Below are 15042 nucleotides of genomic sequence, written 5' to 3' on the forward strand. Positions count from 1 at the left end.
GAGAGAATAGAAGGGTGAATTTTGTCGTTTATAAGTTTGTAACTCACAAATTTATTTGGTCCAGTGTCAACATGCCTACTTACAAACCTTACAACATATAAATATTTATGGTCAATCTTTATCTCCTAGCAGTAGAACATTTTAAAATAATATACAACATAGAAATGTTTTCGGGCATCTAACACATCCGAATCGATTATGTACAGTTCATATTCCGTTACTAAGACTTCTGCGGCTGATGGCTTTAGCCCTGAGAACTAGGCGCATGACACGGAAGCGGCAGGGCTTCATTTTAAAAGATAGTAAGGAAATAACCGGTATGTCACCTGTGGTGCTGGCACACACGGCAAATGGTAGCTGATTTATCGTTGGCAAGTGTGCAGTGTTCACAAGACCAGTGATCCGAGTCATCTAAGTTTCTAGAACTGCTTGATTTGGACGCAGTTCCCTTTCCCCGACCGCCTCTTCCTTTGCCACTGCCACTTCCCAGATTCTTGGAGCTACCTGCCCTGCTGCTTGCAGCATGAGAGTCTACATCTGATAGCCCATTTTCTAATGCTCTGACGAGGTTCTCAAAGTAATTCTTAGTAACACTGCAATATTTAAAATCGAGGAAGGTGAATGAGTTCTTTTTTTTGAAATCAGTTCAAAGCCAATATACTAGAAAATGGGAGAACTGGTAATTCTTCTCAGCGAAAGTTAGACATCACATTTTTCACTTGGTGAAAGGGTGACTTGGGGAAGTCACTGTGATGTGGGTGAAATTGACATTTCCTCCAAGGACGAAGTGTCATTTGCACCTCCAGCTGTATCTAATGCTTGTCCTAACTCCTAACCATGCATCAATAATGATGATTTTTAGCTGGCATTTGAACATTTCCAGAAATTAAATAATCGAGTTGACAGTACTTTCTCCTGCACTCAATTACTCTACTCAGACAGCATGTTGATGCAGTGACAGTACTTCAAGAATGTTCTCACGGGTTAATCATCTATAAACCAGGGCTACTTGGAAAACATAATTCTAGAGCAGAGTTGAGAGATCAATTCCACATCTAATGACCTGGAACAATTTTTTCTTCGTGCAAGAATGTGCACAAACTGGACTTGTTTCAGTAAAATTATGGAGGAATTAATTGGGTCGAACAATGCGCCTTTGGTGACAAGATCTGGCATATCTGTCGGACACATCATATCATCAAATATTACATATGATTCTACAAGATCTCGGGCCATTATTTCAAAGGATTCTAGGAAACTGGACCCCGAGGTCAACTGGACTCACCACGTAATGAGAAATTCTCTCAAAATGTCCAAGTGCAGGCCCAAACAGGCAATCTATGTACAAAATGGATTGCATAAAAACGTGTGCAAATACAAGAACCAACAAGAGACATTTTAGACACCTCATTATCTCATATTAACCCAAGCAGAAGCACAAGGATCACTCGCGCACTCAGATTTTACATGGCTGAAAACTCTTCTCATGGCTTAGATGTAGAAAGTAGCTACTGGCATCCATGCAAAGCTTATTAGAAACTAATCATTGTGAATTGATGGTACTCATAAAGTCAACACAAACACAAAGACAAGATTCCAGTCCACGGCAGGTAGAACTTTGATTAAAAATAACAAGATAGAGTAATCTGATGTAAGAACACATATGGAGTACACAAGTTGAGCAGAAGAATTATATTAGTTGGATTCACCTGGTCAATCCTGCCAGCTTTGTCCGAAACTCATTGAAGTCTTTTGATGGACCCTCAGAATTCAGGTAGCCCTGAAATTCCTTCTCTGCACATTGATGAAGCCGTTCCAAACCAGACTCTGCCTCACCTAAAGAATACAGAGATAAAGGGGTAAAATACAAATGAAAAGAACAAACCAAAATATACAAAGTAGGATAAATTGCAGACCTTGTAGATACTCAAAAAACTGCTTCTTAGCAAGCTCATCCCAAGGTAGATAAAATCCATACGCATATGTCCATTTCAAAACTCGTCTACATTCAACAATCTGTAAAAGGCCAATGCAAGCAAATAAGCTAAAAAAACTGGCCTACTTTAATAGCTTGGATGATCAAAAGAAGTCCCATGTCCTAATGTCAGAGCCTATAGTTTGTAACTAAAATCCTGCTCCCTATGCCTGTTCAGCATAATCTAACCCATAGGACCAAAGAGCACATGCTGTGTGCTACGGAGGATGAAACATAAAATTCACAGTGAAGCGCTACAGAATATAGCAACTACAAATACATTACTTAGATGATACAATAGAAGAATTTGCAGTTAGTTCTTCTTCAAAGAAGAAGACGAAGAAGTTGCAAAATCCTTATCTACCTGTCTAATTGCTGGGCATTAATTAAAGTCTGTTTTTAGTTAATTTTTTCTGGCGAGATGTAAGCCAAAAAAAAAAAAAAAGGCAGAGTTCGATACATTGAAATTCACTTCTTCAAAACCATCGCTTTTGGCCTTTTTGCTCGAGAAGCAAGTCAAAGTTACACCTTTCAGTGTTTTAAATGACATTTATCATTGGCTCAAAAAATGACATTTATCATGTGTATCGACTGGTCATGCAAACAGCAAACTCTTCTCCAATTTAACATGGACATCCATAAAAGCAATGCCCTCTGGTCAGAGTGAGAAAATGATGAAACTGAAGATTTACCTGTTGCCAGGCCTCTATGATGAACTTAAGCTGAGATTCAGGTTGACATTGCTTGTCGCTCAGTTTCTCTAGCTGCATAATAAAGTCATCATCAATACACTTCTTCAGCTCTGAAAAAAATTTATAGTACTTGTTCTCAGAATACTAATATATAAGTAAGACACTTTGATGCATACAAAATGTTTAAATTACAGAAAAATGTCCTTAAATTGAAAAGAAAGTTTGACCAGAAACTTATTTTAGTGACATTACTGGGTGTGTTAGTCTCATTTGCAGTAAGGTGCAAGGAACAGTAGAAATCTTCCAAGTGGAGGATTAGCGAGCTTCAGAGAGAAGCATGTTTCTTACATGTACTGTTTGCATTTGGTGTAGGTTTTCAAGTGCTCTTTGCCTTGACTGCAGAAAAGTAAAATTATAAATTAGATTTTATCCATTCAAAATGTATAAAAAATATGGAATCACAAATAATGGTACAAGCACAGATTCTACATATCTTGAGACTAAGAACACGTGCGCTTATCAAAACCAAATTGAAGATGCAATAGCGAGCCAAATCTTACAAACTAGATTGGATTTGTGAGCACATGATAGCTCAATTAATCCTTGAGGCATTTTGATAAATACACAAAATTCCTGAATCTGTTAATCATGTCCTAGTGAGGTGCCTTTGTAAAGAAGTGGGGAATTCAATTCACGATATTTCAATGAAATGAGAGGAAATAAATTACAAAATAGTTTCCTCCTATTTCTCACATGTGCTGCAGCTGCAGGTTTAAGTGTTACACTCTACAAAGGCTTGACACGGTCAAAGAAACAAAGGAACAATTCTTGTAAGGTGTTTAGAAGTGAATAATGAAAGCTGCAATCCAACTCTAAACATACAAGGTACGAATTGACCGAGAGTGAAGTTAAAAAAGTAAATTAAATATTCCACAAATATCATGTCCACTGCAATCAACTTCAGAAACAAGCGGAAAGTATGCCAAACCCATCATAAAAGTAGAAAAAATGAACATACCGATTGATTTGTAGCCCACCTTTCATAGTAATGTGTATATCTTTCTAAAGAATTTTTAGCCATCTCTTTACGTTTTTCAGCTTCATCATACTACATGCAACAGGTAAATCAATTTAATAGAGACATGAAATGAAGAAAAAGCTGTTAGAAACACATGAGGAAGTAACAAATTTATAAACTCACCACTCCTTCTTGCTTGGCAGCTTCATAACGGTTGCATGCATAAAATCCACCAGTTCTTTCACCGTGTTCAGACCATGCACCTAGGCAGAGCCTGCAAGTGAAACACAACAAATGACATGAAATGTCAAGAATTTTCTACAGACTCCAGAAGACATGGAAGACAGCAGATGAAAACAAAGTATTAGTAGCGGCTTATATCCTGTCAGAGTTCACATCATTTGAGTAGGCAAAAAAGGACAAGGCGGAAAAAAAAATCACTACAAACTTATTGATTTCTTAAACCCAACATGTAATAGAGTGAAAGTTAATCTACAATCAAGAACTTATTAACACTGTCGAACGTTTGTCGTTCATAACCAGAGCAACAAACATACCAGCAAAACTCAAATTTACAAGGTGGTGTGCACGTGATATGCATGCAACCTTGATTCTTCTCAATAGGCCGCTTGCACTTTGGACAAGGCTTGGAATTAGCCAATATCCTGAAATAAAATCATACCAATGTGATTTAGAAACGGAAATATGAAGAAGCAAATTGAATTATAGTACATAAGTCTTTTTTTTTGGGGGGGGGGGAGTGTGTGTGTGTGTGTGTGTGTGTGTTGGGGTGGGGTGGTTGTGGGCAAGTCACAACTATATCGTCAAGAAAATAAAAAAGTGTTAATGAATATTTTTAGATAGTATTCGTTTATCTTCAAGGTACTTTCAAACAGAACCACTAGTTTGTGTCGAAAATTTATGATACCATTTAAAAGCAATCAGAAATTGCCACGTTCTGCGAAAAAACAATGTTGCAAATTCATGGAAACAACATATAATGGAATTAATTTTGACATGCATGATTTACAATTAATTAGTATTGCAAAATATACCAGTTCATATTTTCAGACTCGGCGCTGTTCTTCAATATCCACTTGGCGACAGTTCCACAATCAACAGGGCGATGAGCTTCCTCAACACACTGCAATGGACTAGAACAATTGATTTATTCTGGAACAAAGAGATTGTAATAGAAGAAATTCAAAAAAGAAGGAAAAGCTAAGAAGAGTGAACCAATACTCACATTCCAGCAAAAACCGTGGGAGCAGCGACAAGTAACATCATAGCTTCCACCACCAACAATAAAATCTACAGCAAAATCACAGCCTGGTGCAGGGCACCATTTCATCTGTGGATGAAATAGATTGAAGAAAGATGGAAAATTTTGAGCAAAATACATAGATACAGTGCTCCCACAAAGTCCCAATCATGCTATTGAATAACACAGAGGGTGGCTTCCTATCAGTATGAGGAAAAGGTAATCCAGTAAAGTCCATGGATATCAACAGTCTCCCATAACCTAGATTTCAATTTTTATTGGGAAAAAAATAAGGAAAGTGCACGGATTTAACATTTTAACTTAAACTGTTTAGCAATTCTTATTAGTTAAGAATGTACAACTAGTCTCAGCAGCCTTTTCAAATTAAGTTTTCAAAAGACTCAGAACCGCCTAAGCACTCAGTACTAGGAATATTAAGAATCTCCACAAGAAAAAACGCAAGGTATTCTACATTTAAAAAAGTATCTCCTGATAACAAGGTTGCATGAACTCATTTTACCTTCCTATTGTCTTCAACGAACGATCTCAAAAAGTAACGATTGTGTTTCACTTTATCGTCGTTTAAAGCAATCTTGTTCACCATATCCTGGCTGACAGCAGCTCCACAGGATGGATCTGGACAGCGCAACATCAAACATCCGGGGCCATCATTTATGGAAGTACTAATATAACCTGCACAGTGAATTACGAGTAGAAACTTAGAACACAATACAGATGTCATAAAATGATTTATAGAACAGAATCCAACAGTTAACGAATCAATAATTTAATACATATATCTCTTCAGATCAATCAGAAGAAAATCACATTGCCTCTAAAGAATAGAAGAATAAAAATAATAACAATAAGAAGAAGAGACAAACCTTGCCAACATGTGAAACAAAAGGGATGGCCACAACCAGCAGCATTCATCCTATCACGAGGGTAATTTTCGAAGCAAATTCCACAGGTCAGCTGCAGAGAAAGTAAAGACTAAATTTTACATGAATGAAAATAGAAGAATCAAATATTAGTCGTAATCTAGGTAGGAGGGGTAGAAGTTTGGGATGGTGACAGTCCATTGTATATGATGGTTGGTTTGGTTGGAGAGAAATAGGAGGATTTTTTACTATGGAGAAGACTCAGTTGGTGATTGCTGGGACAAGATAAATTTCACGGTTCTGTTTTGGATTTCGAAGAATGCAGAGTTTAAAAATCTTTGGTTTCAGACTTGCGTAGGGATTGGAGTCTTATTTTTTGCTAAGATGATTCCGGTTTTTACCTCATTTTGTGTGTGCCTCTGGTCCACTTTTTGTAATTAATACTGTTTATTATCTTTAGTAATATAATCTCGTTTCCTATTTAAAAAAAAAAAAGCAAAAGAATCAGAAACCTATACTCTTGGAGATTCTGAGAATATTGATAAATGAATAACATCTTTTATGTTAGGGGATTTTACATCTTGTTATTTTTCCACAATAGGCGATTTTGTGTCCCCTAATCATGTATCCTTGCTACATTACACCTTTGAAGTGACCCTATTTATAATGTATTGCAGAATGACTGATACAGAATGAATATATATTCATATGACCATGCGAATGACTGATACAGAATGAATATATATTCATATCCTCATGGTCTAATAGTAGGTTCGGGATCACTAACTCTCAACCACAGCTGCATTAGGGAAAAATTACTGCAGTGGTGACTATAGCTCATCCATTTCTCCGTTCAAGTTTACTCCTGCTACTGCTCAAAATTATAGTGGTAAGGCTTCCACAAAACACAAATTCGACATAGCAAGTTTACTCCAGTCGTTATAGTCTGAAGCAGAAAAAAGGGGGAGAGAGAGTATGTAAATGTACAGTAAAAATCAACAAACTTCTACTATTAGGATCACCTCTTTAGCATTAGGAATAGGAATGTCATTCTCCAACAAACCAACAGCCTTGCGAACCTTCTCTTCATCGGCAAACCATTCATCATTCACTTTACTGACACTCCTGTGAGTCAAGAGCACATGTGAAGAAATTATCCACCAAATAAATAAAATAACCAACTTAATAAAGTAAAGGACATCCAGTAGTTAATCAGCAAAATTGCAATTTTTTACTTCAAGAAATCCACTTTCAATTGACAAAAAGGCGAGCTTAACATACCATATCATGAAGAGAAAAATATATGAAGCATTCATGACACATGATGAAGTATGAACATCACAACACATGGTAAAGATATATCTAAACCAAGCAACCCATGAAAAGAGTGACTCAAAATTTTTAGCTACCAGTTGTAGTGGCGGAGCAAGATTCCTGCAGCACCCCTTGAGATTGAGAGAACTGTAGAAACTTTTGCAATGCATTCCTCTTGATGTTCTCGAATCTCATCTTCATTCAAAATGGTATAGTTCTAAATAAGGGAGTGTAAACAATCAGCAACCAAGTAAACTGTTCAAATGCTTTATTTCAGAAAACATAATGAAGATTGAATTAGTGTAAGCATGCAGAATGGGCCAGTGCTTTGCATAATAAGGATAAAAGTTTTGATTAGATTGGAGAGTAAAGGGATTGTTTTGAACTCAATCTTATGGTTTTAAATTAAATAGAACTCTAGACGTGAAGATTGGCACGGGTGCAAAATGTTAATGTAACCACCCATTGAAACAACTTCAAGAACCTCCAGTTTGGGTCACTCAACTTTCACCTTCACATGCTCAGTGCCAAATAACTGTTGGAAAACCTAGATTTTCAGTTCATAACAGAGTTGAAAAAAGTTTATCCATGAACAGATAAGACACTCAAAAGCTAGAACATGGCCGTCTTCCGCCCCTCATGGATACCATAAATATACACAATCAGAAATTTGAGGGGCTTAGCATACAATCAAGCATTTTCTTAACCCGTGACTCCAGCAAGAGACATTTTGCAGCCAAACCGTTGGCCCCCAGCTATGGCAGGGAAAGGGTTGCAGGAGGGGGGTCAATTGACCAGCCCCTAATCATTAAGAAATTTATCTAATTTAAGTTTCAACTATAATTTTAAAAAATTTAAAATGTTTAGACATAACTTAAGTTCTGACCCTGAAAAAGTTTGAAAATTTGTATCATAAACGCCAAAACCTCAGGTGGCGACTGCAACTCTTGCCCCCAAGGCAAGGGAAATGACAAAAACAAACTGAGGTAGAAGACTCATTTCTTCTCCTCTATCATCATATCCTAGAAAATATGCAACAAATTACAATGCACATACTGACCGAGACAAATCTCACGACCTCTCAAAAAGTAGCATTAGCCCAACAATATAAAAGAAAATTCCAACGATCACAGAAATCTAACATCAACCCCTCCTCTACTACCCAATCCACAGCGTGCAGAAGACATCCTCAGCGAATCAATACGCTTAAAATCACCTCAGCTAAACTGTGCGCGGCTCACTTAAAGATCAATGCTTTTCATCAAAAAACGACAAACAGAAATAAATCACAGCTAACAATTCCTAAAAAGCAAGACTATAACCTGTGACCGATGGTGGTGGTGGTGGTGGTGGTTGAGTTGGTTATGAAAGGAGGAGAAATCATCGGAATCATCCGAGTCGTGGTCCACGAATCCACCATAGTCCATGATGACGTCATCGGAGTCGGAATCATCGTCATCATCTCCCCCGCCGTAGAATTCCTCGTCGTCGTTGGAATCTTCCATCATCATCACTGCCATCTCATCCTCGGATTCCATCCCTACAACTTTCCCCGAGAAATTAATCCAAATTTTTAGGCAATAATTACCTTTTTTAGCATACGATTACGCTAATTGAACTCCAAAATGGGAGAGACGTATGGGTTTTCGCAAACCAAATAAAATTGCAATTCAAGCTGATTCCTTCCTTACAATATTAAGGTTCAACTGTCGGTGCGCAATGTACAATATAACATTGCTATAATTTTTTTTTTCTTTTTCTAATAAAAAAAATAGTGGCCACGCCAAATTTATTCTTGCCTTTGCTTCGAATTTCTGAACAAAGCCTTTTTCTCCACATACAGATATACCAACACTTGGTTCGAGATATTAATGGATTCGGTTTTCTTAAATAGGATATCGAGTTTATATTTTTTTAACCAAAAAATGCAAAAAAAACGTCATAGTTGATAGAGTAAGCGAAAACTTGATACTATTATAGAATAGATTAGTTCGATTTTTTTTTTTTACTAACATGAACGTTGAGTGTTTATTGAAGAGTAACATATTGCCGTGAAAAAAATGGTCAAATAAAATAAATGATGAAATAATTTACAATCTTAAAACATTAATGTGTGATTTCTAGAAGCTATAAAAAAAATTAGAATAACTCGCATCAAATTTAATATCATCGTTATAATTGTTTTGACAAGTAAAAAGAAACTTGGTAAGATTCTAAAATCTTGGCATGTGTTCATTTTGTTGATACAATAATGATTACAATTTAATTAACTATCTAGGCTTATAATCTTTAAAAAAAAAAATCTATTTAGGTTTGGAGTTTTAATTTGTTGAAAACACGAAACATATCGAATTTTAAATGATAAAATTGCCAATTATTTTGCAAATGGTAGACAAATTATTGTTATTTATAATCTATTAGCTAGCAGTTAGTTCTACCTGGCCTCATGGTATACATCCAAAGATTAAAAAGAGAATTATATATATTTTTTTCCATATGATATAATTCACTACTTCACAATAAAGTAAATATCTTGTTTTTTTTTAGCTCATATGGGAACTCATCATTAATTCTCATGATTAACTTGTGCGAGATCGTTAACGAAAATAATTAAATATCTCTCTCAAAAATTTTTTAACACTAACAGGTTTAATTTTATTTTTAATTTTTTAGGATACAGGTTTAATTTTAATACACAATAAATCATAAAAAAATCAGTTGTGATAATTTTCTGCTGTTTGGTTTTGGATCTCTTTCTCACGTGAAGCCCATCTTTGGAGTTGTAGTGATTCTTCATTATCCATATTACGCTATGTTATGGTTGGATGATCCAATATCTTTGTAATGGGTTGCTGTTAAATCTTAATGGTTTTTTTTTTTTTAACATTGATATACAAGTAATATCTTTAATTTATAAGTTATATTCAATGGAGAAAAATGTAAACAATTTATTTATGATTAAATTTTGTATTGTTTTATATTTAGAAATACGTGCATCTTTTTTTAAGTGTTAAATGGCTTTATACGACCAATTAGCCTACTTACATGTGTCCAAGTATCTAGAACTCTTAAAAAAAAAAAAGTATCTAGAACTGAAGCCATGAGGCCATGCCCATGCATGCATGCACATATACGCTTATTAATAAACCATGCACATTGGATGATTTTTTTTTTATTTAAGATATATAATATAATGATAAATTAATTTGAAGATTGATGTTGGTGAAAAATTTCCCCTTTTTTTAAAAAAAATATTCCAAAGAATATTTTTTCTTACAATCTCACTCGATCCATAAAAAGAAACCAGGTCTGCTTGGGTTTGTTAACAACAATCTTAGTTTCTTTATTGAGTGGTTATTTTTTGGGACAATTCTTAAATATATCCCTGTATCTTTTTCATTTTCCGTATTATATCTCTTTCACTTTTCATGTTCCAAATATATCCCTGATTCATTAAATAGTTTCTTGAATTTGTCCTTAAAACTAAATAATGCTCATTCTACCCTTTATTTTCCTATTTAAAATTTAAAGGCTTACCTCTTTTGTCAAAAAATTAAAGCAGAATACCTCTTTGATCACACTGTTGCCGGGTTATGTCCATCGGGTTTTACAGGTTGTTCCTCACAACCAAACCACGCGATTGCAACCGATGGTTCCTGACACAGACTCCTTCAGCAGCAGCTAGCACAACCCTATTCCGTTTTCTACCTTAGGGCGTATAGTAAAAGCTTAATTTTTTAAATAAAATAACATGATAGAGAAGAGCTTCGGAAATTTATTCAGAGAACATATTATTACATAAATCAACCTCCTTTGAAGAGGAGAAGATAACTTGTTTAGCTACTCATAGTAGCCTTGTTCTTGAAATACATAAAAGTAAAACTTAATACAATAGAAAGAGAAATATTACAATGTTTTATTTGTAAGAAAACTGAAGGAAATGATCAATGTCTTCAGCTTCCTTAAAATCCTGTATTTATAGCCGAAGTTCCACTCGTTTCACCGAAAAACTTCAGGGAATCTTACAGCTGTCTTGAATTCTTTATGCCATTATTGATGTCATCTTTTGCTAGTGGGAGTCACATGCCCGATGACATCTTTTACTAGTGGAGGAGTCACATGCTTGACTTTTTCTTTTGGATTTATTCTCCTCACATGCATTTTTTATTGTTGTCGGGGCATCTTTTGCTTTTGCAGTGGGCCCCTGGGAAAACGCGGTTTTGGTGGTCCCTGTCCACCTTTGCTTGTCTCGGAAAATTTTTTTCGATCCGTTCGGGGTTTGAAGGTTTTTCCGAATTCTGGCTCCTTCTGGTTTGGACATTCTGGGCAGATATTCTCTGACCATCTTCCAATATGAGTCATGTTACAAAATTTTCGGCGAGTTTCTTTACTCCCCGACAGCTTGTTGTTCCACAAAAAGTTTCTCTTCTTTTCGAAGAGTTCTTCCGCAAAAGCCGTAGTTTTTCCTGTCATTGTGTTTAACAGGAATGATCCGTTCACAGAATTTTGATAAAATTTGAACGAAAACTTGACCTTATCCATCTCGGTGAGACAAACCCAAATACCCCATGCCCTTCTGGTTGAAATTTCATTTTCTCCAAAAGTGGACACCAATGGTATTTCTTCAGATATAGGATCCTTGATAAATCTTTGATTATTCATGTCAGGTCTCCTTAGCTTGATGAAATGAAAGGGCTCGTGTGATCCTTTCCCTGTTGGTTCTGGAGCAGCACTAAAGAAGTATAACTCGAGCACATATCCTCTGGACAAATTATCATTATTTGCCCATGTTTCTTGGACTGCTTCTTTAATCCATTTTGGTAGTTGTGATATTTCTTGGAAGCCTGGTGAAGTTGTATAAACTGAGGCTAGAGCCCCAAATTCATACCATAGCTTTACATCCTTAGGATTGACATTGTTTTTTAGCCAAACCCTTGGATATATTCCTGCAACATCAACCCTGCAAGTGATCGGGTTGATTTCACTTCTTGTACTTAATTTCTCTCATCTTTGTTGATAAACCTAAAATGGAGAAATTACAGCTGGGTTAGTATCAATCTTGGATTTGCCCTTGTCAGTGTGGGGCCTAAGATTGATCTCTTCCTCTTTTACCCTATAGGCGGAGGGTTGACTTGATGAATTATCCTCATCAATTGTTGCTTTATCTAGATCATCAAAAGTTGATGATAGATTAGCGCTTGTTTCTTGAGTATTAGAATCCTCAACATATTGTTTTACAACCGGTGGCTGTATTTCTTGTTTTTGAGAAATCAGTGGTTTTTCTATGGCACGCATAATTGGCCCTTGAATAGCAGCTCATAGTTGAGTTTGAGCTTGCATACATCCTGTGATTCGACTGGATACTTTGATCCGATCAGCTTGTTGTAACCTGCCCGCCATATCGGCACTTATGACAAGCTGGTTGAACTCGGTTTGAAGCAACCCAAGGTGTTCCCTGAGATGCCTCTGCATTTTCATGATTGAATCTACGTCACTGCCTTCCATCTCTTGTTAAGAAATCTGCAAGAATATTTTCATGAGATTTAATAATAACAATATCAAAAATATAATTTTGACATAAAGCTTGCCATCTTAATAACCTAGCCTTCTCAGGTTTAGATTTAATCTTATTCCTTATGAAAACTTTTACCTGAGTGTTATCAACCTTCAAAGTGAATTTTTTAGCAAGTAAAAATAATGGCCATTTTTCGAAAGCCCTTTTAACTACATAAAATTCCTTTTCGTTGATATGCCATCTGATAGCCTCAGATTCTGAAAAAAGACCGCTACAGTATCTGCATGGTATTTCTCCATCCGGAGTGATCTTAGTAAGAAGTGCTGCCCACCATTCGTCACTGGCGTCTGTAAATAACACCAGATCATCTTCATCCACGGGTATAACCATTTTTGGGAGATTCTTACATATCTCCTTTAATTGGTTCACCCATTTAGTATGTTCATCGGTCCATATAAACCTTGTATCCTTTTTTAACAAAGGACTAAACACCTTTCTATACATTGCCAGATTGTTTATGAACATCCCTGCAAAATTATCTACTCCTAGAAAACTTTGGAGTTGTTTTACATCTTTGAGTTTATCTGGAAAATTCTTTACCTTTTCCACAATATGAGGTTGTAGAATTATTACAGTTTCATCAATCTCAATTCCAAGGAATTCAATTTTTCTTGTTGCTATGACTGCTTTCTTTTCAGATAAAACCAGTCCTTCTTGTGTACAAATTTTAGAGAAAATCTCTAAATGTTTAATATGTTCATCTATGTTTTTTGATTCTATAAGAATATCATCAATATAAACAAACATGAAGTTAAAATAATCTTTAAAAAGATTATCCATCTTTCTTTGAAATATTTGGGGTGCATTAGCCAATCCCATAGGCATAACTTCCCAGATATAATGTCCTTGTGGTGTAGAGAAGGCTGTGAATTTTTTACTGCCTTCTTCCATTCGAATCTGGTAAAATACAGACTTACAATCAAATTTTGAGAACACTCTAGCATTTCGTACACAGCTAATTAGATGTTCTCTACTGGGTATGAAGTACCCATCAAATTTCAGGATTTTATTAATACCTTGGTAGTTAATAACTAACCTGGGTTTTCCTCTTTTTATTTCACCATGATTTCTGACCAGAAAACCTGGGCTGCTATATGGTGAAACTCCTTCTTTGATTAGACCAAGGTCCAAATGTTCCTTGATAATCATTCGCATATCCCTTTGATCTGTTATGTTCATTGGGATAGGCTTATATCTGACGAATTCATACTCTTTGCCTTCCTTTAGAGTAAGACTGGCTTTGAGTTGATTTCTATCCCACCATGCCAAAGGATGCTCGTTGTAACTTTCTTTGAGCCTTTTTTTGACATCTTCAAGGGATACTTTATTTTCTAACTCTATATCTCTGTGATTTAGAGTTACTTTGAGAAGCTCCATATCCTCTGTTTGGAGTTCTTGTCTATTGTTATTTTCAACATGGTTTCTCCAAACCTTCTTGAATCTTTCATTTTTGGGTGAAAAAGTTGTCCTTTATCACCACGCTGGCTGCGAAATATTATCGGTATTTGTTGATAAAAAGCAACCTTGAGTCGTTGAACGATAATTTTATGATCACAAATTGTAGTGAACATAAGTCTTCTTGACTCATTGTCTTGTGTGTACTTCTTAAACATTTGTAAGAAGTTATTTCCTAACAGGATATCAGCTCCTGTATCATGGAAATAGATTGGTGGTGTCTTTACCTTGTACCAAGGTGTTTGATCTGCTCCTCCTATAAGGATCTCTGCTTGTTTTATTCCTTTGCAAAGAATTAAAATTCATCGAGAGAAATCTCGTCCAGCAATTTTTGGCAATTTTTCTTCACATTCTTCAGGGAAGACTCCTCTTTTTGCTGTACAAATTTCTGCTTCCGAGTCAATATAAGCTGCAAAATATTCAGCCTTATATTGTTCATACAACATCCCTATTGGTATGTATATGGAGAAAGAACTTGTTGTCATTTTTTAAAGGGATTACTAAATGGCCCCGCCATTTTTAACAGACTGTGTTGTAACTCAGTAATCCGATTAAGACTATTTACCTTTAGTTTTCCTAAGGCCTCAGAAGGTAGAGTATGGTTACTCATTTCTACTTCTTCAATGCGTTCTAGTAAATCATGTTCATGACTTACTAATTTCAACAATTGCTTCTTCCTCTGTTTGTAAACAAAGTTTTCGAATCTGATTAAGGGATTGTTCATTATCCAATTCTCTTGGTTTTCCATCTCGTAGAATTCTTATTGAATCCTCCAAGTGTTTTCTTTTGCCATAAACTCTATTCCTTTTTCAAGGCATTTCCATGGTTTATGGACCTCCAGAAACTCAAGGCCAAGAATGAGCTGACCACT

The 15042-nt window shown here is 35.8% G+C and overlaps 1 protein-coding gene across 1 annotated transcript; it reads right to left on the minus strand.

Moving 5' to 3' along the window:
• Positions 1–7: 7 nt before the first annotated feature.
• Positions 8–8867, minus strand: LOC140871537 (probable E3 ubiquitin-protein ligase ARI8). Its single transcript, XM_073274079.1, has 15 exons — positions 8464–8867; positions 7237–7358; positions 6850–6952; positions 5831–5921; positions 5467–5639; positions 4932–5036; positions 4741–4829; positions 4243–4350; positions 3869–3959; positions 3686–3775; positions 3016–3063; positions 2668–2739; positions 1917–2016; positions 1710–1836; positions 8–593 (listed from the first exon to the last, which is right to left on the minus strand). The coding sequence occupies exons 1-15, from the start codon at positions 8677–8679 to the stop codon at positions 323–325; spliced, it is 1806 nt and encodes a 601-aa protein (XP_073130180.1). The 5' UTR covers positions 8680–8867; the 3' UTR covers positions 8–322.
• Positions 8868–15042: the final 6175 nt, after the last annotated feature.

Source organism: Henckelia pumila, unplaced genomic scaffold (assembly GCF_033568475.1).
Source record: "Henckelia pumila isolate YLH828 unplaced genomic scaffold, ASM3356847v2 CTG_461:::fragment_3, whole genome shotgun sequence".
In the NCBI taxonomy this organism is placed as follows: Eukaryota; Viridiplantae; Streptophyta; class Magnoliopsida; order Lamiales; family Gesneriaceae; genus Henckelia; species Henckelia pumila.

Bases quoted from the DNA above. Each gene is read 5' to 3' on its own strand.
- LOC140871537 (XM_073274079.1), bottom strand. From the start codon at position 8,679: ATGGAATCCGAGGATGAGATGGCAGTGATGATGATGGAAGATTCCAAC. The intron at 5,922-6,849 runs GTGATCCTAATA...CTTTCTCTGCAG, and splicing joins CTATTCCTAATGCTAAAGAG to CTGACCTGTGGAATTTGCTT. The intron at 594-1,709 runs GTGAATCCAACT...TAAATATTGCAG, and splicing joins AAGCTGGCAGGATTGACCAG to TGTTACTAAGAATTACTTTG.